This window comes from Lissotriton vulgaris, chromosome 5 (assembly GCF_964263255.1).
Source record: "Lissotriton vulgaris chromosome 5, aLisVul1.2, whole genome shotgun sequence".
NCBI lineage: Eukaryota > Metazoa > Chordata > Amphibia > Caudata > Salamandridae > Lissotriton > Lissotriton vulgaris.
The window spans coordinates 525,680,904-525,704,671 of NC_141693.1; the positions used below are offsets into that span (position 1 = coordinate 525,680,904).

The 23,768-nt window shown below is 42.7% G+C and overlaps 1 protein-coding gene across 1 annotated transcript in view; it reads left to right on the plus strand.

Moving 5' to 3' along the window:
• Nucleotides 1–23,768, plus strand: part of PRKG1 (protein kinase cGMP-dependent 1) — a 1,912,306-nt gene that overhangs the window by 1,302,446 nt on the left and 586,092 nt on the right. The window contains exon 5 of the mRNA XM_086921971.1: nt 15,660–15,723. Within this exon, the coding sequence (XP_086778097.1) occupies nt 15,660–15,723 (64 nt within the window). The remainder of the gene's footprint in view (nt 1–15,659; nt 15,724–23,768) is intronic.

Here is a 23,768-nt window from a genome sequence, read left to right on the forward strand (position 1 = left end):
GCGAAGAAAATTTCAAAATTTTAAAGGCCAGGCACAGCGCTTTGAACTTGATTCGCTGTCTGACCGGGAGCCAATGTAAGGCCGTGATGGTTCCAGACACTGAGCAATGTCTGGGAAGGCCCACAATGGCCCGTGCCGCGGCGTTTTGTACCCTTTGGAGCCTAGAGGCCTCCGCTTGATTCACCCCTAGCATCAGCGAGCTGCCGTAGTCCAGCCGAGATAGTATAGAGGCCTGGACCACAAGCTGTCTGGTAGGGGGATCAAAATACTTTAAAACCGGCCTTGTTCCCCGCAGAATGCCATAGCACGTGGCAGCCACCTTCTTAGTGTGGTCCCTGAAGGTGAGCGCGGAGTCCATCCAGATGCCTAAATTTCTCACTCCAGAAGCTGGAATAGGAGTGACACCCAGCTCTGATGGCCACCATTGGTTACCCCATAGCTCAGCGTGCTTCCCTAGTACCAACACCTCCGTTTTGGTGGCATTCAACTGAAGGCAGTTAGTGCGAAGCCAGCTTGCTACTGCCACAAGACCCGCTCGGAATCTGGGGGCCTCCACCTCAGGGTCTCCACTAAGTGTCACCGCTAGCTGTGTGTCGTCCGCATATGAGGCCATCGTAAGACCCCACTGTTTGACGACACCAGCCAACGGTTTCACATAGAGGTTGAACATTGTAGGGCTCAACGAGGATCCCTGTGGTACCCCCAGCTCCAGGGGATAGGTGGCGGATTGGCCAGGTGGTATAGCCACTTTAAAGGAACGATCCGATAGAAAGGACCGAAACCACTGGAGAGCGATATCAGTCACTCCCGCCTCCTGTAAGCGTTGGATCAGTATATGGTGGGACACAGTATCGAAGGCAGCGCTTAAATCTAATAGTAAAAGCGCTGCAGTGCGACCTGAGTCCAGTACCTGGACTCATGTCATGAATGGGTGTAAAATTTAAACTACAGTTGGTGACCAGCGAGTGAATTCCGGCGGTGCTTCTGTATCCGATAACACATGAACAAAATAACCTGCAGAAAATCCTGGCAAATTTTAAAAGCCCTTCGCAAAGGGGAATGACATTTGATTTTACAAAAGACTCTAATTTCAACTTTTTCTCAGTCCATCTGCAGAAAAGTGCAAATAAGCATATGCTGGGGCAAATGGGTTTCTCATACTTATGCATTTTTCTACCTAACATTTTCATATGCGTGACATTATATGGCATCTTTCAAAAGCAGAGATTTTTTTTCAATCAGGTTAATTAACAAATGCAAAGCGTGCAATCGCTGCTTGTGTGGCATATTACTTCAAATTGTACCTCCATAAATATAATGTTATCTTCGGTACTCACAGTTTAAAGCGCAGTGGAGTATGGGACCTTAAATTAATTTTAAAAAAGTTGCAATGGTTAGAGAACACAGGAGCAGCAACATGTGCCCTTGGAATGCCTGTGCACCATGCCTCTCTGCATCACAACTCTTGTGAAGACTTTTCCTAACTGCTTGTTAAATAAACAAGCAGATAAGAAAAGTCTTCACAACAGGCGTGAAGCACAAAGAGACCATCTGTTTTCATTCAGCCGCTTGTCTTTGGGTCTGGGCTGAGTGAAAACAGATGTGCTTGTCACAAAGGGCGGGCTTAAAAAAATGCAAGGGCAGTAAGACAAATGACATCCAGCAAATCGAAAGTGAAAAAATAACATAAATCACGACGCAAGCGAATCAGAAACGATTCAGACACAGGGGCTTGGATTGAAGTCCCCTTCTTCATACTGTTCACTAAATCTCCCGCAGGCGTGGAGCGCATGCGCTCCAACGCCAGACCGAGACCTAAAAACTGGGGACTCCTGCACTTATATTTATTTTCCAAATTAAGTACTAGTGTTGATGCCCTTGAAGGCTCTGGACAAAAAGACACATTGCTGCCAATCGAACTTGAAAGAAGGAAAATTTATTGAAGGATCGGGTTGTCTGATGGTGAAGAAGTTGTGAAATGATAGAAATGCTATGAGCAAAGTAGGCGCTACTTAACGCTGAAGCGGAGCAGAAGGATCTAGGACTGAAGAAGCTGCTTCTCATGGTCAATTCTTTTTGGAGTGACTAGAGTACTGAAGCTGTTGCAGGTGGCAGTAGTATGTTTGTAAGCTGAGTTTGAGTAAGAGCTGTAAGCTGCAATTCCTTTTTTACTGTGGGAAATACCACTGAAAGATTATTGCCGACTATCTCTCAGCTTCCTACAGAGCAATTTGAAATAAAGGACTCCGGACCTCTGTAAGCACTTCCTCGGGTATTCCCCAGAACTGCTGTGACTTTAAATGACAAATCTTTATAGTTCTCTCAAGCACAAAACCTAGGGACACCATAAAGACCCATCTTTGATTCTTGGGGTTGGAACTTGTGTTACGTTGGCGTAAATCAGATTCACAGTTGATAAAATTAATGCAAACATGGCCACATTTGTTGCTGATGACCAAAGCGAGATATATATATTTTTTTTAAGAAGTACCATATTATTTTTTATGTAAATCCAGAATATTGGGTAATTTAGGGTATATGATATTAATTGCTCAGTTGGGGCTCCTCGAACACATTTTAGATAATTTACTTTGGATTTTTTTTTGTAGTAATTAATAGAGTGTTTTCCTTACATAGTGATGGCTTGCAACTCATGAGAGTGGCCATGGGTCTACGTTCAAAACATGAAAGCATACATTGGGTGTCAGATATTTTAATGCGTACACCTGACATAAAAACATAAAAAGGGTTAAATTAATCATGGCTTTGTACGATACAAACATTTGGAAATGATGTACCCATTATTGCAATAAACAAGCATTTGCAATGTAATAGGTCTCGCATTCGCGAGAGTTAATGCTATTGGCATTGTAAATGACAATGCCTTTTATTTATCTGTTTTGATAATGAACACATAAATAAAAGGCATTGTCATTTACAATGCCAATAGCACAAACTCTTGTAAATGCGAGCCCTATTTCATTTCATAGAAGCTGCCGCCATTGTCCCGGGCTGCTTGGAAAGTGAAAGCGGGCATGGCGCGCTGAATGTTCCAGGAAAGCATGTTGTGCCCTCAATAGGAGAAACGCAATAAAGAAAATAGTGCTTATAAACTGAATATACCATGTAAGAACAGAAGTAAAAGGGTCAGTCCTCATAGGAGGTTTCAAATGAAGACAAGGCGGTACTAAGGAGAGACTAACATGCCTATTAATGAATCAGAAGCCAGCCTTTACAAAGGGCAATGACACAAACCAATGAAAAATATGGGGGGAGCTTCAAGTCCATACTTGAATACAGCATGCCTCGCAGAGCAGCGCATGCCCTGCCCAGGCTCAACCTGAAAAAAGGCAATAGCAAAATGGTACCTCAGACATTTTAACGTTGTGTGGCTGATGCTCACATTGGAACAGAAAAGGGTTACAGGTGCAATGTGTACAAATGTCATAGCCATTGTCCATAGCTAGTTTCAAGCCCGTTTGTTATTTGTTTTATACCAGTCAAGGCCGGCATGAGTCATGGGTGGGGGGAGGCGGTCGCATGGTAGGAAGGGGAGGAGTAAATTTAAATTAACAAAAATAAAATAACTTACCTTCACTTACCCACCTGCCCGTCCCCAACCAACCCTTCTGCTTTCTCGCAGTGCGAGAAGCAGAAACATAAAGTGGTATTTATAATACCATTGTATGTTACTGCTTCTCGCACTGCGAGAAAGCAGTGAGGTGACACTCCTCCGCCCATATGGAGGAGCCGCCCCTGTTTTATACCAACTAGAATATCTCTAAATTGTATTCCAATGGCTTCACCTCATAAGGGTCCATGAACCTATTTCAAAACAAGAAAACATGCATTAATAGCTTGTATTTTAGTGCATAAACTGGATATTTAAACTACATGTGTGCTTAATTAGTGATGGCTGTGTACCCGACAAACATTTGGAAGTACTTTCACCGCTATTGTGAAAAGGGGGCAATAGCCAAAGGCAAAATTCAGGCATCTTAGGTTTGGGTAGCTGAAGCTCGCAGTGTTGTATTGCTCAGGTGCACAAATCCATCACATTGGACTGGTGGTCAACAGCGAAAAAAGACAGGCTCTGGCTTCAAGCTCACTACATCTGCATTTTTTACACACAGAGTTAGTTTGGCAAAAATAAATATTTTGTCCATCCTTTCTAAAATAAAACTTGATGGTTAATAAGGGCAAGAAAGGACATGTTTGTTCCACCTTTTGAAACAAATAATTATATAAAATAACCAACAATATTGAATAAATTGGGTAACGTGACTTTTATTTTATATTCCAGGACTCTGTGATTTGAACTCGTCATTGGAATTAACCTCGGGCGAATCTAATCTTTTTATAAAGCTCTCACTTGCATTGCCTTTTGTTAGCTTCGCTTTGAAATCCAAAATCCCTAAATCAATTCTCCTTTCCGATTGGATCTTTGACACGGTTCCAGGCGCACTGCTCATTTGGAGATGTTCAGCTAATTGCTTCAGACACAGGAGTTACCACTCTTCACTCTCGGTAATGAAAGCTGTTCAAATCCAGGGACAATGCTTGTGACAGGATTTGTTTATAAAGAGGTCCTAATGTCTTTCTATTCTCACTATTTCAAAATACTCATTCTTTGCTGTCAGGAGACTAAGTCCTTAGCTTAGCTTAGGTTACTTTTACATCCCTTATTTTCTATTTTAATGTAGAAAGATGGGTGGAAATAGGAGGCCAAGTCAATTCAACCTATTACAGAAAATATTTTTAAAGGGCTTTTGTTTATGCAGGCATAAGATGGACGAATAGTAATGTTTGGCAAACTGTTAATAAAGTTGTTTACTTTTAATGTCTATTGTGTCGCACACGCTAAAGGGCATGTTTTAATTTTTACCTGGTAATTGGGAATTTGGTGATCAAGTAAAGTCACATAATGGCCTCCTATGTTTGTTGGCCAGATACTTATCAATCATGGACGTACTGAGCTTTACAGTTTCCCCATGTGTCCAAGCACCATCTCATGAACAGACATAATGTATGACCTCTAAACAATTCCCATCCACTCAGCCTCTGGATAGAACAAATGGTACCCGTGTCTTCATATTTCTTATACCAATGGACTGATTCATTCCTCCAGTGGGCAGAGACATCCATAATTAGCATCTGAGAAAATCTGATTGTGGTCTTTAATCCATTGGCCTTGAAATATCTAAGTTACATTAATGATGTAATCATTGTTTCAATATGATAGTCATGGTCCCTTCCCCAAAACTTAAAAGTAATATGCCATATTAATTTTCTTTTAAACATGTCCGGAAAACATATACAGTTATTTTGCATTTTCTATTCGAATTCTCTGGGGACATATTTCAGAAAAAAACAAGGTATCTGTTAGTGTCAAAGGATGCCTCCAACGTGTTTGGAGAGACATAGGGCCATATGTAGAAAAGTATTTTTGTAGACAATTGAAGATTATACTTTTTATAGCATTTAATTCTGGAATGTTAAACAGACTACTAAAGAGTGGCGTAGCTAGACACTTGGCAGCCCGTGGTGGTCCCTGCGTTTGCCGCCTCCCAGCAGCCGCATGTAGGAGGGGTGCTGGTGATTTACATGCATTTGCAGCCCTGTGACGCCCACAGGTAAGAGCGGGGGCGGGGGAGAGGCCGCCCCAAAATCATGCCACCCACCTTGCTACACCTCTGTTTTAATCTTGGGCCATCAAGGCTACTTGGGAGAGGCTTTAACTCAACTTAAAATCTTTGGTTTTCTAAAGGTTAGAATGAATTTGGAGGTGGGCAGTATCTTTTTTTTAGCAATATAGGCTTTGCTTCAAACCATAACCATGGTTGAACAGATGCCATGCCATCTATTGTTTACTGTAGTCCCCATCAAGCTTGTAGGCATTTCTTTCTTCATGCATGCAGTTTTTAATATTGTATTGTAAAAGTTCTGAAAATAAACCTGTTGATTTTTAACGGTTTACTATTAAAGGAGTCAAATGCGCACGATAAGGTTCAGATAGCCCTCATGTGCAATTATCTTAATAGATTTACTTTTTCGAGGCCATGAGAGTGGCTCATACCTTCTATTTTACGATGTGTGCAGCCATTGTGGCTTTACAAGCTGGGGTGGGATGTCTTCCCTTGTATTTACAGGGATTGATTTTAAATGTTTGACCCCTAACAACTCAAGACTCTGGCCTCGGCTTGATGGCTTGAGTTTTTTCTCAGCTGAATTGTGTAGTACTTTAAATTTCAGCACACCTGATTCCCCACTGGCAGGAGCATTGCTCTTCCGCTTTATAGGGTCAGGCTGAGAAAAGCTCCCTTCCTCTGGGAACAGAAAAATGCAATGTGCCCATTATTCACAATTGCTGCTCCTTGCTTCCATCGCCTCGCGCCGCAGGCTCCACGCGTTGAACTCATCTATGAAGGCACAGTGCCTCGGTGTGGAGAACTCGCTTCTATCTGTTCATGTGGTATTTTACTTTTCCCACGATAGGAAGTGGACGGAAAATTGCCCTCGCTGTTTGCCTATAATTTGCTAAAGTAGTTGTACTTACTACACTCATTTCGCTCAGAATGATAGCTGTTGCATGTGTTCTTCCAATGTCTGGCCCTCCCAGTCTCTTCTGTGACACAGTGGTGTAGCTTCCATTGGTGCAGCTGGTGCAGTAGCACCAGGCTGATAAGCCTGCGGGCCCACTGAACTAGATTATTGCTGTATTTCACAGTTCAAACAGGGACCAGGGGGACCTCTTCCTTCCTTGCACTAGGGCCCTTGACAGACTGACCACGCCATTGCTGTGAAAAGATCTGTATCTTCATAAATGTTTTATATGAGAGATTCAGAAAGGCACCTTGCTGAATAAAATCTAATAAGACCAATGACAATACAGATATTGTTATATTTCAGTGCAGGTGGCAATTACTGTTTTAGGTCGAGGCTGGGCAGCGCAGGCACTGCTCTGCGAGGCATGCTGTTTTCAGGCATGGACTTGCAAATCGGCCCACTCTCCGCCCATCTTTTCAATTGGCTGCTGTGACTGTCTTATGTAAATGTTGGCTTTTGGTTTGTTAATAGGCTTATTAGACTCTCCTTACTACATCCCTGTCTTCTTTTTTAACCTCCCATCAGGACTTGACCTTTTACATGTGTCCTTACTGTATTGCTATTACAAACAATCAAGGGAACCCGATAAGTAATCAAGGACCTCGGGAATCTATTTCTTTAATGAACAATGGTCCTTAATAATTTAAGAATGAAGAAAAAATGCAATATAGGCCCTGATGGGTACTATAGTACTTCAAAGTCCAGTCGGACAAATCATTTTAATGTCAAAATTAGAATTACATTTTTACAATTGAAACAAGAACAATACAACGGGAAGCAGTCCTGCACCCGATATTTGAGAAACAACAGAACGAATAAACAGTTAAGCATACAAAACAGAAGAACACAGGCAATAGTTAGAGCATTGGGGGCTTGAACTAGTCATACAATGAAGCAATCTAACCCACATAGTGACCACATTAATCAAATGAAAATAGTAATTAATGGCACTAATCATTATGTCGACGGTGTTTCGATCCCAAGCTCATAATTAATGGGCTTCTTTCAGTAAGGAGTCAAATCTCCGAAAATGCCACAATGGGCTTCTGATAATAGTCCGCGCCAGTGCCGCCGCCGGCGATGCGCCTGTGGTCCCTGGTGCAATGGCAGGAACTCCTGCACTTACTGAAAGAAGCCCATTGTAAATTAACAGTCTGGCCCAACACCACAGTCTGCAAGTTCCACCCCTTCGACCGTAACTAAACATTCCACCCGCTGCATGCTCGAGGAACATTTCCTCAAGGCATTTCTAATTTATTGGGTTAAACACCAGGCAAATCTTTTGTTGTAGTCCTAATGATGATCCCCATATATTGCATTTTTTTTCTTACTGTATTGCTTGCACTAGCTGTTCGGGAGAACTCTTTGCTTAATTAATCTAAAGAGCACTGGTGGGACGCCAACGTTAGCAATGGCGGATGCTTTTTTTGGGATATTTGCAGCATGCTATATGTGCTTTCACTTTCACAATGGGGCCACATGCATGACGGGCATGCAGCTCACCCAAATCATTGTTTGCTTGTTTTTTTCAGATTACTGGGCACCCACTTTTACATTTTTATGACGACAGGTCATAAAGTTAAGAAACCCCTAACTTCCCATATTGCAGGGCGAAAAATCGCACAGACGGACACGTTCTCCTATCTAGGGTTAACATTTGATAGGATGGCCACGTGGTCCCCAATGGTGAACAACAGAGGGTTGATGTTGGTCCCCAATGGTGAACAACAGAGGGTTGATGTTGGAAAAAAGTAATAATACTTTCTTTTACAAAAAAACTAGGATTCAAACAGATAGATACTGTAAAAAAGGTATAGCACGCAAAATCTGCTTCAGTAGCTTCTTATTGCGCTGGAGTTTGGGGCCACGTCTATTCATTGGCCATACGAACAATAGAAGATACCTTCTGAAAAAAATGGTGGGTCTCCCCTATAGCTGTTCAAATTTTGACTGCCATCTTAAACTGAATGCCCCCTATAGATCTGATAGGTATGGCACCAATCCTTTTGTGCCACTCTTTATGGCAAAGGGAATCCATTAGTTTGACAAAACAGTTTATCACGAATTACCTCACATTAGAACATGTACACAGCATTTATCGGATTATGTATACAAAAAATATTTTAATTACCCTGGGTTGGGAATTGTATTTGAAACCCCAAGTAAATGTTTGTGTATATCAAGTAGAACTATAAAAACTCGATTTCTATCCTTTATGGGTGAAGTAAGGCTAAAAAATAATAGTAGTAAATATATGGTCCAGGTTTATCTTGATGGACGGCAGCTCTCAGTGGGACAACCGACTTACCTGTCTATGGTGAATAATCCCCACCATAGATTTATTTTAACAAGGTTTCGATTACATCTTATCCCATGTATGCTGGGTTTTCCATTAGATACGTTTTCTCTTCAAGCTCTATCAATCTGTCCTTGTGATGGTTTGTTGCCCCAATCCGACTTGCACATTTTTTTCTTTTGTAAATTTGACCTTGATCGTCGTAAAAGATTTTTACTTCCAATTATGCGCAAGGATACATTTAAACAATCTCACCTGGGTCTGTTCTTTCTAAGAATGTTGTCTGACCAGCTGTTCTGTTACTGTGTTGCATCTTTTTTATGTCTTTCCCTATAAAGCAGAAACTTGTAAAATTGCCTAAAATGATTACTTTATTGTTTCCTTTTATGCTGCTTTTATCTTCTTTTTAAAAAGCTTCTTTCTTTTTAATCGCATATTTTTAGAATGTGTATTTAATGCTTTATAGTGAACTTTTATGATTAATATGAATACTGATTGAATACAGCTAATTTGAATTTGAATTAGACTGGTACAGGAGGCTTAGTGGGGGACTAGGTTCTATCTGTGTGCGAGCCCCTGAAGATTGATTTAGAGGAAGAGTTGCTCTACTTGGCCCAGAGGCCTCCCCCGTCACTTCTGTATGTGACAAAAAACTTCCTGGAAACCCATGCTTAGCATGAGGCTTACAGAATATGGCTGTCCTGGCACAGCCCTTCCTCTGGTGCCCGTTTGTCTATGGGCGTCTTCAGGCCATATGACTTCTCCCTACTTTCTGACACTCACCGCCCTCCATTCTGTCTTCCTCTGCATCCGGGGATCTCCAAAGTGCTGGTGTCGCACCCCGGCAGTGTGAGGCCACTGCTGTGTATTAAAGACGTGGCTGAAACAAAGATTGAGTGCTCCCTGGCCGGAAGTCCATTTGTGACATGGCACACTGGGCAAAGAGTTAAAGACACCGCCCTCTGCCTATACCGATAATCTTTGTGTTTATATAAAGGTTCAGCACCTCGTTTGGGGCTGTAAGAGCTATATAAATGTAACAGTAGTATAATATCCATAACACCACAATGTATGGTTAGGATGCCTTTCTAGGATGCTATGGATTGTTGCTGTGAATATTTTCGGGCTCCTTGGTACTCCTTTATGGCAGGAGGGTGCATTAACCATCTGATCTTTATTATTCACTTTATTTCTACTAGGTGCTATAATGTTGGCCAACAGAGGGATACCGCAAACACAGGTTGGATTGTCTTTGTGGTATTACATTTAAGCATGAATGATCTCCCGGATTCAGACTGGCAATCTTAAACTGAAAGCCCTCTTCCCCCGCTCCCAGTGCCTGGAACAGCTGCTTCCAGCTCTGCAGCAGAAGGCCTTGGCGCGTTGCCCATTGGGGCTTTCACCATATGCGCCACAGTTACATCAGATCTGAATCCAAGGGTGCCTTGATTGGTGGTCAGCGACTGTAGACACACATATGCATTTTTATGTCCTCTGCAATCGTGTAGGCTAAACACCTGCTCCTGGTCAGATTGGACAAAGGTGTATAAATAGCTAGATATGTGTGGGTGTATGTATTGTGCATAGCAAGTGATTATGTACTGTCAGTTTATTGTGCCACCAGCATTTGCAAATGCCAACAGAACCTCAACGTGTAGGAACGTAACAAACACTACCAGTTTATTTTTATATTTCATGTTTTTCAGGTCGTATGCTTAATGCTTTTTATTTATGTGTTGGTTTTCAAAAGTGGTAAACAAAAGGCATTGTCATTTAAAATGGCAATAGCTTAAACTCTAGCAAATGCGAGACCTATTGCATTGCAAAAGCTTTTTTATTAATTTTAACAGGGATTTGAATTCTACACAGTCGCAAACAGTACATGTGAATATGCGAAAATGACAAAAACTATTTCCTGGCAGGGCAACAACGTCACACCTTGCTTTCCTACATCATTCATTATAGCTCGCCTCCAAGAACTAACCTGTTCATTAAAGACACTGTCGACCTCAGCCCCATAACGGGCCTGAGGCCTTATAACAAGAAGTATACCCCTCAGGCCATACTTCTATAATATGGAATATTCTTCAATTCTTGATTTACATTTCCTTCTAGATCCAAGAAGCACAAAACTTGAAGCTGTATTGTCTAGGAACAAATGATTGGAATGTAATAATTGTGATATTGATTGAGCTCGAGCATCTGAGAACATTCTTTTGTTGAAAGTTTGAATTTTGATTTCCCGAAACTCCTTTGTATTGGATCTAGAAGGAATTGTAAATCAAGAATTGAAGAATAAGAAGAAGAGAGAAAAAGAGAAAAAGAATAAAGAAATTTAAATGGACTTTAATTCAAGTCTTGTTAATTTTGAAACTTAGACGCTCCTTCCATTTCAAATCTTCTTATTTTTGAGTGATTGGTCTTAACGGTGGGCCACAGGAAGTGGAGAGCCACAATCTACAAAGAATTTATGGAATTACCGTTAATTATCTCACCAGTGCATACCAAGTAGACCCTCATCGTTGTTGATTTGTACACGGTTGAAACATATAGCCTTGCCCCTATGTCTGCAATTTCTTAATTTGAAACACCAAAAAAAAGTTCAAAGTAACACCATCATTTTACAAGTTCTCTGCTGGATTGTTTTTCACATGTATTCGCCGGTATCCCCATATCCCACAGGAGTTTAGGGCTTCCCAGGGTCCTTTCTCTTTGGCAAGGGTTCTTCAAAGGATTCTCCTTTACCCTTGAGGAGGGGACCCAAGAACCTGCTAAGCGTCCTTCTGTTCTGTTGTACAGTTTAATTTCTGAAATGTACTCCAGGATCCAGACAGGACACTAGTCCTTTGTTCTGGCCATCCTAATAGGAGACAAATTGATTTTATATTTCCTATCTACTGTGTTTATTCCAAAGAACGGAAAAGCACTATATCTAAAAGGTAATTTTAGCTTCAGTTGAGCTAGCTTTGGTAGATTACTTCTTTTATCTTTATGAATCATGGTTTATTAATATGCTGCATCCTCAAGTTTTAAATAGAAATTGTTTAAAAACCAATGCGGATGTTCATCCAGTGGCAAATGTTGTGTGATATATTTGTGGCAGAAAGGGAGTGTGGTGTATTTTTGCTAGCCCTGCAATTTTGGTGAAATGATGCTTCTGCTACCCCCTAACTAAAAGAAATGTATGTTTTTTACAGCCCAAGTGTTTATGGCACGAACATTTGAAATTGTAATACTTCATAATTAGATAGAATTGCAATCATACAAAAATAGAGTGAATGATTTTGATTTGCAAATGCTGATTGATTACATATTTGGGCCCACAAAAGGGTAGATTTCGCTTTACCAGTATAAATGCCGAAAAAGTATTGACATGTGCTTCTTTGGACTGTAATCAGATCAAACATATATATCTATTGTAAAGGTTCAGGAGCAGTCACCATTTATCTCCATGCCTTCTGCCTTTATTTATCTTGTGCTTATGTTATGAACTATGCAGAAAATACCCGCATGTAGCCTTGTGCATCAGGTACCTCTTTTTACACTTAGCGGACAAGATGTGTATGTGTGTGTGTTTCATGATGCTGGCACACATGACGGGGCTGAGACACAAAGGCAGGCTTGGAAAAAATGCATGGTAGTACCTGAATAAATGTGATCAACAAATGTTCCAAACCAGGGTAAAGATGTGGAAGTGCCATAGAAATCAGTACCAGAACTGCAAATTCTCTAGCTCAGTGGTTTCTAAAGTTTTGGCTCCTGAGGACCCCCATTGAATCAGCACTGGAAGCCGGGGACCCCCTAGCAATCTGTATAATTTAAATTTTAAACAGTAATCCGAAAAAAATAAACACAGATGTGAACACAAAACAAATAGTCTAATTACTAAGGATTTTAGTATTTTATATTGAAAGAATCTGCAAAACAAAAAACTTTATTGGGAAGGTTGGTGCTGCATCTCCATGACTAACTTTTAAATGGTTGGTTTTATTTCACACTACGAGGCTCCTGCCAGGGCCAGTCTGGAAACTCAAAGCAGCCCTGGCAAATGTTTTCAGACCAGTCCCCACTGGGTGCACACGAAGTGCAGTGAGTGAGTCGAACCACTACAAAGGGGACTTTGGGAGGTTCTCCCCCCAAGACAATTTAGGAAACAATAGTGCATTCTACAACACATTTATCATTATATATTGAATTGTATTAGCTTTAAAAGAATAGTAAATGATGACTTTTTCTATGCACCAGGATACGATAATCTCTGTTCGGGTTCTTCAGTGATTCCCTTTTTATCACACTCCAACAGTGCCTCCCGTCTCTCTATAGTGCCTCTGTCACATGTATTTCATTTGTTTTATAGCATCTCTCATACCATTGTAGGATGTCAGAGCACTTTACAAAACACACACACATATAGGGCAGATGTACAAGACCCTTGCGCAACCGGTGCGTCACAAAAAGTGACACTCCGGCGGCGCATTTTAGTGCCCCATATTTATAAGAACAGGAAAAGCCGCCCTGCGTGACTTTTCCTGTTCTTATAAATATGGCCTCTTCGCACACAGGACTTTGTGTGAAAGGTGCGTTTCATGGGTTTTGCTGTGTGTTCCCAAGCAACACCCATGAAACCAGACACATTTCCAGATTTACGAGAAATCATGAATCTGGAAATGCGTCCGAATGCTACACCTCCCCAAGGGAGGCGTAGGGAGGTGCAACAAGAAGAAATGTATTCATTTCTCCTCGTTGTTTGGGAAGATGAAATCCCCTCTAATGATTATGTTCAGGTAGGATTCCCTTTCTGCACATAAACAATCTCCCCACAACGCAGGCATCCTTGCACCATGGTACAAGGGTGCCTTTGCCGGCGCATGGCAGCAGTTTGTGCACCAGCGCAGGGAGAGCACTGAGATGCAACATACTATGGTAAATATGTTGCATCCCTGTGCTTTTAAAGTGCAGCACAGCCACATGGCTTGCAGCACTCACTGAGTCACTTTCCTTGCAAATCTGCCCCATAGAGACAATGAATCTTACATGTAATAACATAAGGCAAAGGTGACTACTAGTTGTAGGATTCACATCATTCATACTGGTAGGCATAATAATGTGTTTAGCATTGACTTTAACAATGAAACTTTATTTCCATTCAAATAAACCTTTTTAGCAGCATCACGATAATGAGACTGGGAAGAAACTTAAGTTACTATCTTGTACCATGCAGTTTGCAAACATCTTTTTGATGCCAGTTTATACTTCTCTGTGCTAGATCACAATTGTCACTTATAAACTGCACAGTAACTAAAGAATCTCTGTAACAAAAGCAGTAACCCATTGACCTATGCAGATCAAACAGTTAAAAAAAAAAATATTGGCACACTTTCTTTGCAAGAAGCATATTAACCCTCTGTGCTACTTTGAATAAGTCAAGCTGCCACTGGACAAAACTCATCTCTCTCCAGCAGGAACATTAATCACTGGTGTTATCTTGGTCTTGACACTTTTATTGTTGCTTGAAAACTTCTAATTATACTTGGAACATTTGCAGTGCTTTTAAAACTGCTGCCTGTGCGGACCCCCTGGGAATGTGTCACGGACCCCTAGGGGTCCGCGGACCACAGTTTGGAGAGTCTAGCTAATACCTCACTTCTAAGGATCTAACTTGTGCCTCTTGTAAACTCTGCACCTGGATTTGTTGATGCCCACACTACCTCCCTAACTCCGGGTGAAGGGCGAGGAGCGATGTTACTGGGTATTACACCAGGCTACTTGTAATGTGTCCCCCAGTGTATGTCATGAGAGTGTGAGAGTGTGTCTTAGCAAGGCAAAGAATATTAAAGCTACCTGGTCCAATTTGTTACATACAACTCACTGCATTCTAACCCTGCAAAATGTGTCAAATGATCCTAGAAAGCATGACTGGTTATGTTACCCGTCTCATGTCATACAGATGCAGTGTCCAATGTCTCTACATAATGCACATATGTTTTCTTTTCTTCTTCTCAAGGCCTCGTGTCTATAGCATATAGGATTGTGTAAGCTTTTGTAAAACCTTTTCCAAACACTGGGTATTGCTTTTCAAATAAACGTGATAGAACACTTATTTATAGTAAGAGTGTTGCTAGTTACTTCTCCCCCTTACAAAGTATTGCCTTTCAGTGGATTTTATTGTTTTGTGAATTATTTTGGGATCCCTTTGAGACCTTGATTCTTTTATGAAACTGCTACTTATCAACAGGGGCGGCTCTAGGCTCATGGCGGCCCTGGGCAAGGAGCGTAGGTAGGGGGCCCCAGAAGAGGGGGTATGGGCGGGGTGCAGCACGGAGGCCAGTGAAGAGGGGGGGTCAGGGTGTTTGGAAGTGGAACAGAGCCGGAGGCCGCTAAATCCCTGCGAGGGGCTGCCACACAAATATGTATCCATCCTCAGAGGATTATTATATTATTGATATATATTGGCGTGGTAGCCCCTGAGGTTTGGTGGCCTTGTGCAGGTGCACAGCTTGCCCATGCCTAAGGCCGCCCCTGTTATCAAGCTAGTTAATAACGGTAGATTGTACTGGCGGTGATAGAATTAGCCTAAATAAAATGAGTATTGAAAATAACTGCCCCTATACTGAACATAAGCCGATAAAGTTCAGTGTAGGAGCATATTTCATTCTTCATAGTGTTAAAACCTCTACTGTTACTGGAAGGACTGATTATATTGTGCTCTAAAATCATGAAATCACCACAACAAAAATTCGATACATTTATTTTACAGTGTACCGACATTCCAGACTCTAACGGAAGAAATACTCAGTAAGCTCGCCGACGTCCTTGAAGAGGTAAGTGTAGAACATCTTTGAATTCCTGAAATGTTTGATTTGTTATACAAAGAAGAGCAATGTGTTGAAGAACTGTAATCAGTGAATAGATTTGCTAGATTGAAGTACTCGAAAAATATGTAGTATTTGATATGTACCAAATAGAACACTTTTGTAGAATGAAGATTAGGTGTAAAACCAAATGTTATCCTTATTTTTTAGGCAGCGTATATCAGAAGTGCTAAATGCCCAAGGAGGGTGTTTACAATGATGTTATCTTTTTGTTCAAATTCAGTAAAAAAACATTTCAGAGAATAGGAAAGACAGACATTATTTTCAGCTTTCCACTCAATTGAAGGTAAAAGTATTACCACCTGTTTCCTAAGGGGACAATGAGGAAATGTGGGATTTAGGTTTTGTCAGGTATTCAGGTTATGCACCGATAAGCACATTAACCCCTTGGTCGCGGCGGTAATTCCGCTGCGGCGCTAGGGGGTGGGGGGCGCGCGGCGCCACCATGATCGTGACGGAACCACTCCGTCACGTGCCACGTTGGCACTGTGCTTGTGACGGAATGGTTCCATCATGGCCCCGTCCGTTCAAAAGAACGCGCCACGCAGGCTCGAAATCACTGCAGCGCAGGCGCCGCGGCTGGGCCGTGACGGAACCATTCCGTCACCAGCACAGCACCACCGTGGCCAGTGATGGAATGGTTCCGTCACAAGCATGCAAGGGGTTAATGGGGTGTTTACGAAGATAAACCCCCATTCCTGATTTGAACATTTATTCCGAAATTGTAGGGTAATCTGACGAATTAGAAAAATAGTCTGGACTGTGGAGTGGAAGAGTCCTTGGCAGTAAGCAATGTTTTGAGTTTTTAAGTGACAAAAGGGAGGTTCTCACAGCTGTTGTGGTGTGAGTGATTTGTAAGTTCGGAGACAAATGTGTCTAAAGTCACAATCCAGTTAATTTGACCTCCTTGAATGTGGTGGGAGTGAGAAAGCATCAATGCTCACCTACACTAGCAAGTGCATTTTGATTTTGGATTTTTGAAAGCATCTGATGGAGATGATTTTTCCAGGATTTATTTAATTGTAAGAAATTCATTGAGGGTCACCTAAGGAGACTTGTTTGCCAATGTATAATGATACAGATGTTTTGAGATGATTACATTTAAGTACAGTTGGGTGTCGTCAGCATGCTGGTGATTTTAAACCCCTATCTCCCCGATCAATCACAATTCCTAGAGGTTCTATGTATAAATTGAAGAATATGGGCTTAATAATAGATTCCTGGAGGACCCCATGAATGACTTTGAAGGGGTTACATATGTTTTTGCCCTTCAATGACATTGTTAGGAATGACGAAACACATCCAAGACCTCACCTCCAAAACCAATGAGATTGTTGGTGAGCCACATGTAATCACTGGTATTGAACACTGTCAATAAATCAAGAAGAATGCCGAGGAACACATTGTCTGGCATGCAACAAATGTCACTTAGGATCTTAAGAAGAACATTAGCTGTACCATTTTGAAAGCTAGACTGGCCTGTGGCTAGCAATGTGTCTTGGTCAATCTGTGTGGCCAAGTGGCCACATACTTCTGAATTACTTTGACCAGCCATAGTGGTTCAAAGGCTGGTAGTTGGAAAGTGCATTCTAGTCATCCATTGACTTCTTTTAAAAGGGTAGTGGTTCATCTAGTTTAAGGTGAGTCAGAGTGGAATACCTCTTTCATAGTAGCACTTACTAAGGGATGTCAGAGTTTGCTACATAGGTGCTAAAGAGTGGGCTAAAGAACGGTGATGGATTAAACCCAGATCTGTTGACTGGGTGTGATTGTTTGATTGGTTCAGATGCTCCGTCCATCACCACCCCCTTTTGTACCATTTTGTTCGCCATAAGTTGGCAGGGTATGCTCAGACGTGAGTCCCTTGCTCACTTTGCCACTGGATTCAAGCAAGCTGGGCTGAAGACGGCTGAAATGCCAGAAACCGGTCCTCGGAAGCTTGTTTCCGGTCCAGGGAAGGCATGGCTTGGCAGTTCGGGCTGGACTGTTCCCATGAGGCACAGGGTCGGACTGATTTGAATATGGCCATGTCTGAACTGGGGAGGCAGAGTGGGCTAAAGAATGGTGATGGATTAAACCCAGATCTGTTGACTGTGTGTGAGTGCTTGATTGGTTCAGATGCTCCGTCCATCATCACCCCCTTTTTTACCACATTTATTAGCAGGTACACTTAATGAGTGATGCCTGTGTTGGATGTGTGTGGGGTGTGTGCACACCAGCAGGCAAGGGCTGCCTGGTGCAGTCACAAATCGACAACAGTGTACATCGCAAAGGACACAACCCTTCAACCATAAGGGCCCCATGACTTCTGCTGCACAGAGTTAGTGGCCCTGGATGCACAGCGGTATGCACAGGCCTACCGCCATGGGACCCTGACTTGCTGGGCACTGGGGCAGGGTCAAGAGTGCAGAGCAGGTTCTCGTAGATGTGAAAGGATCTTGCCATGGAGTGCCTCGGTGGACAGTGGAAGGAGTACCCCCAGGGCATGATGCAGAGTCCAGGCCCACGCTGCAACAGTCACAATGGTGGAGACGTATGAAACAGACACATGCCGGACACCAAGTCCGGTCCAGCATGTGGAAGATGCAGGAAACCACCAGGCCATGGACCCAGACGCCACCAAGGTACAACCAGAAAGTGCCCATGACTCATTGCATACAGGTCAGTTCCACATGTGTGGCGTACTGGACAGCAGTGTAGGCATGAAGCAGCGGACAAGGCAAGGCCACAGACTTATGGCATTGATAAGCCCAAGACCACTGTCACAGAGGTAATCCAATATATCAGAAGAAGGGGTCCCAAATGTGCCAGCACAGAGTCAGTGGCCCCAGACGCACAGCAGCCTGCACCGGCCTGCCGACTTGTGGTGCAGTCAGATGGGCAATGCAACCTGAGCGGCTCCTCATCAATGTCAGAGGTGTATGTGGTGGAGGGTTGTGGGGGACAGTGGGTGGTGTCCTCCAGGGCATGATGCAGAGGGTGGAGGGTATCTGGAAGCAGCACATGGAGGAGTGGAATGCCACAGCATTGTTTTTGCCACAAATTCAGTATCACTGACATGATGGCGACGACATCCCCAAGTCCATGGACTCAGTCGCCACCAGAGTCCAACCAGAATGTGTTGTAGGTCTCGGGAAATAGACTTAGTGGCACTGGGGCTGAAAGGAGATGCAGTTTGTGATGTGGCCTGTACAATTACGTCAAGTAAGCCATAAATGAATCAAGGCTGAATTCAAATTTGTGTCTGACCTACTCGACCCGCAGTGTAGGTCTGAGGCAGCGGTCAGCACGGGTCATTCACTGGATGTCGCCGGCTTTGGTTGGATGGCCCCACTGGCCTGCGTAGTTCAGGTTCAGTGGCTACATGGGACGCGAACTTCTGGTGAACAGGGTTGATGCCACCAGGTCAGTTGTTGATAGTGTTCGATCACCTCCGTGACTCTGATCTGGCTTTCGTCCGGAATGAGCCGCATCTTCCTCTTTCTCCTCTCCGTGCATTCACTGGTGGGGACTCTGCCATTCATGAGTCGCGACTACTGCTGGATGTGGGCCTGACTGGTCTGCAGGATAGGCCTGGGCCCTCCTCCACATGTGACTGGCTGGAGTTGAACAGGGTTAGTGGCACCACGTGCAGCTGGCTGGCGTTGAACAGGGTTATTGGCAGCACGTGTACCCAGCTGGTGTTGAACAGGGTTAGTGGCACCCCGTGTGGCCGCTGGCGTTGAACAGGGTTAGTGGCACCTCGTGTGGCTGGCCTCCCATTGGAATTATGCCTCACTGATCGATGGGGGTCTGGTGCTGTGGTTGCTGCCACTGACTTGGGTTCACTGCCATTCAGGACACAGTTCCACATGTGGGACCTAATGGGCCGCAGCAGAGGTCACGGGACTGGTGCTTGGAGCTTGCACCGGCATGTGGTGGGCCCTGTTTGCCACCCACCAGTGTAGGCAGGTGTGTAGAGTCTCGTTGATGCGCTAGGTCAGGCATGGCGGGTATGGGGACCGGCGGCCTGGGGTGCAGTGGGCGCTTAGTGCCGCAGGCCCCACGGCGCTCGGTGTAGGACTCGTGGTGGGCTGAGAGGTGCCGCCCTGGCTGACGCGTGGTCCGTTCCAAATGAGAACCAAGTCCAGTGTGACAGACTTTTTATTCTCAACCATAGACAGGCCTGTTCTATGCAGGTCCAACCCACTATGCACACACATGCAGGGGGGACATAACCTGCGACAGTTTTGCGTTCTGCTCCACAGCCTGTGAGGACATGGTAGAGTCCACTGGCCAATACACTCCATGCACCAGCAGTTGTTCTCCAAATGGCCATTTCCGTGGTTTGCACTCTGTGGTCTGTCCGGCAACTCCACGCCACACCTGGCATTGGGTAGGTTCACATTCCTTTATCACTCGCCGCTCTCACTCATGCCTGCTCCATGCCCCTCCTCACATCCTGCTATTGTGTGTCTGGGGTGCCATGCCATTGCTGGGTTGTGGGCATGGCAAAGCCGGATTCACTATGGAGTCGTGTTGTCATGTTCAATCCGTTGGCATGTTGTGTGTCATGTTGGATGTAGTTGTGCTGCATGCCCATTGACAGTCTTGTTAGTTGCATGACTGTAGGATGCAGGTGTGTTTCCGGTGGGCCACTGTCTTTGTGTACACTGCCTCTGTGGTGTTCCGGGGGGGAGGGGGGCGGGATGGGTCCTGGGGGATGGTGGCGGACCTGGGGTAGTTGCGGAGGGTGATGTGGCCCTCATTGCATGATCATTGTCTCCATGGCATCTGTGGGTCTTCTGGTGTGGCTCTTGGCTGGGCTCCCTTTCATGCTGCAGGTAGTCGTCCTGATTTACACCAGCAGAAGGCGGGTGTTAATTCCCTGCTGCTACCGCAGCTTATCGCCTGTTTTTGTTTAGCATCGCGGATCTTGTATTTCATTGTGAAAGTGGTGTTGTGGATATTGGTGTGTTTTTGCATGGGAATGCCTACTCTGCATCTTATTAGGGTTAGTTGGCGGTGTCCACCGTGGGGCAGTTATCGCGGGAATACGGGCGATATCTGCAGTTTCCACCAGCTTGTGAATGGGGTGTTAAATCTAGCTCCACATTTGTTGCATTAGGGTGGGGATAAATCGGAGTTGAGCCCTTGTGAATATGCCCCCCAGTGTTTTTCCCTTCAAGTGTGGTGGTAAATTGAAAGTCTGCTTCAGGTTTAATTGTATTAAATATGAAAGAAGGCCATTGGTGTGCGTGGTAGTGGGACTGGCCCATCCATGTTAAAGTTGCCTATAAACATATTGTGGTATTTAATGATTGTTGTTCTATCATTTAGTCAGTGATATTCATCATAATGTTTTATTCACTGTTGGAGGTTTGTAAATGGCAGGTAGATAAATGGCACTGTTAGAAAAGGAAAAAAGGGAGATCAGCTATGTGATAATTTAGTAAGTCAATAAACAAGTAGTCCAGCGACCAAAGAAAATATCTAAGTTTCTAAATTTGGGCAATTCAGATATATTTAGGTCTCCTTAAGGAAGGTATATTTACATTATCAGACAAAGGAAAATCAAATTAAACATATAGCACTTCCCAAATACATTGCTAACAAATGCATTCAGTAGTCTCATCTAAATTGAACATAAGAAAACGTACTCACAGAATGAAACCAGCTCAAGGGGACTACATTTCAGAGGGATCTGTTTATGGATGTATGACTTCCATCAAAACGTTGCAGATGTTCCAACTATGCCTTATAGAGTGTTTTATTGTCTATGCGCTCCAAATAGGAAAGAAAGGTCACCTTGCCCTTTGGCATATGTCTCACATTTTCCAACTCTAAATCTGAGCCATTATTGTTAGAAATGCTGAAGTGGAAGAGGACAAATGTCCAACTGAATATGCCCAGTTATTTGCAAGTAATGATACCGGAATGGAATGAGAAAGACTACAGCTGCTCAACAACAGGCACAGCCCACTGAGCAAAATGCTAATTATTAGTTTGTTGATCCTAATCCAAGGACAATGAGGTCCACATTTTTTAAAATGAGATTGATTGAAAAATATTGTACAATGTAAGAAATAGAACAACTATTCAGTTATAGGTAATGACATTAGAATATTATCTGATTAAACATATAAACGGACAAGAGGCAGCTTAGAATTTTGGCAAGTTATGAAAGGTTAATATTCAACAGGGCATCCTGGTGACTTATTGACCACCTACATAGTTAAGTTGTACAAAAAGTGAAATCAGCATTATATATCATAAGGTATACGTAGAGGATGTGAGAGGTGTAGAGCAGTTTGGGAATGGACGTTTTTTTTCAACTGTTTCAATCTGGAATACATAAAAGATTAAATGAAGACAAGTGAATAATTATCAAGTGTGACTATGTGGTGACTGTTGTGTATGGAGTGTAGGTAGCTTAGGTGGGGTATAGGACAGTCCGAGTGCAAGGCATACCTATCAGCCGTGTTATACAGATTAAAACTCCTACACATGAGAGGCCTGAGTGATCCAAGGAACAGGAAGGAGCAGAATTACTTTAGTTTCTTAAGATTAGTATCATCAATATTGTATTTCTAAAGAAAAATGGATGGTGACTTAAAGAGCCAGAAATGAGTTGTGCTAAACAAAAATACTACACATTGATATTTAGTACATCTTTCTCACATTGCTTACTTGGTATAATGGCATGATTAGTTCAAAGCATTATTAAAATTAAGAGAATTGCCATTCTGACAGAGAGAATACTTTTGGACAAATCACAACTTGACAATGTGAATACACTTGATGTGAATGTGCATCTATGACTCCATGCAAGAAAGTTTCTTTCCATCTTTTTCCTTACCATCTCATGCACTCCTAGATATAAGACTATGGATCTATTTATTAAGATTTAACGTCTCTTTTGCAGCACAAAAGTGATGCAAATCAACACAAAATTGTTCGTTACCTATTTACTTTCCAGTGTGAAACCTCAGCCGAGGGGGCGTGCTATGGGTGGGGCATGGGCATTCCCATGCAACCACCCAAGGTTTCTGAGTCTAAACTCTATTTACTTAAAAGAGTAGACAATTTTTAGCATCAGAAAAAAGCACCTATTCCAGAGAGGTGCTATGAAAGAGAAATACATTTTTTCTCCTTTATTTTCTGACTTTGCATGTGTTCTGCACTGTACAGCACACATACAAAGTGGGAACATGTTTAAAGTTAGTCTAAGCATAGTATTTTGTACTTGATGGGTATCCTTCCAGTACACAACTTATGCAAGACTCTTGGAGACACCCTTGCACTATGGCGCAAAGGTGTGTTCATGGCGCATTGTCGCTCATTTTTGTAAATATGATGCTTTCCTTCTCTCTGCTTCACATGCTGTGCAGCGTAGCATTTGAGGGTGTTCACTGCACTGCATGAGAAACTGGTAAATCTGGTCCTATGAGTTTACATTTTGGATACTGTAAAATATTTAAGGTATTATCATATGGTGTATACCCATAGGGTATTTCTAGAGGAAAGATATGAATAACAACAGCATTGAGCACATGTTTAGCATACATGAAATCAGATACTTCAAAAAGTCCACACTCACTAACAGTTTAAATCATATCACTTGTATGGAATATATGATAGATAAATAGTGATGCAGACACAAATTTTTTCTGCAAAGAAATCTGTAGATGAAATTTGCTGGGTCTATGGAAAAGGAAGGTTTGGGTTTAAGATAGGAGTTATATTTTATTTGCAAATATTTTGCTGCCATTCTTGAGATAACATTGGAAAACCGATATGGATTCATAATGAATATATTTTTTAAATATGTTATAATTTTGGTCCAATTCTTATTGATCCTTCTAAACCAAGTCCTTTTTGTATACTACAAGAACCCATGCATCACAAACATGATTCAGGCTTTTGTCCATTTAATTTCGGTTTATTCAATTGATAACATAAGCAAAGTTCTAAGCATACAAACTGATGAAACTTTGGAGCAGGGAAATGGTAGC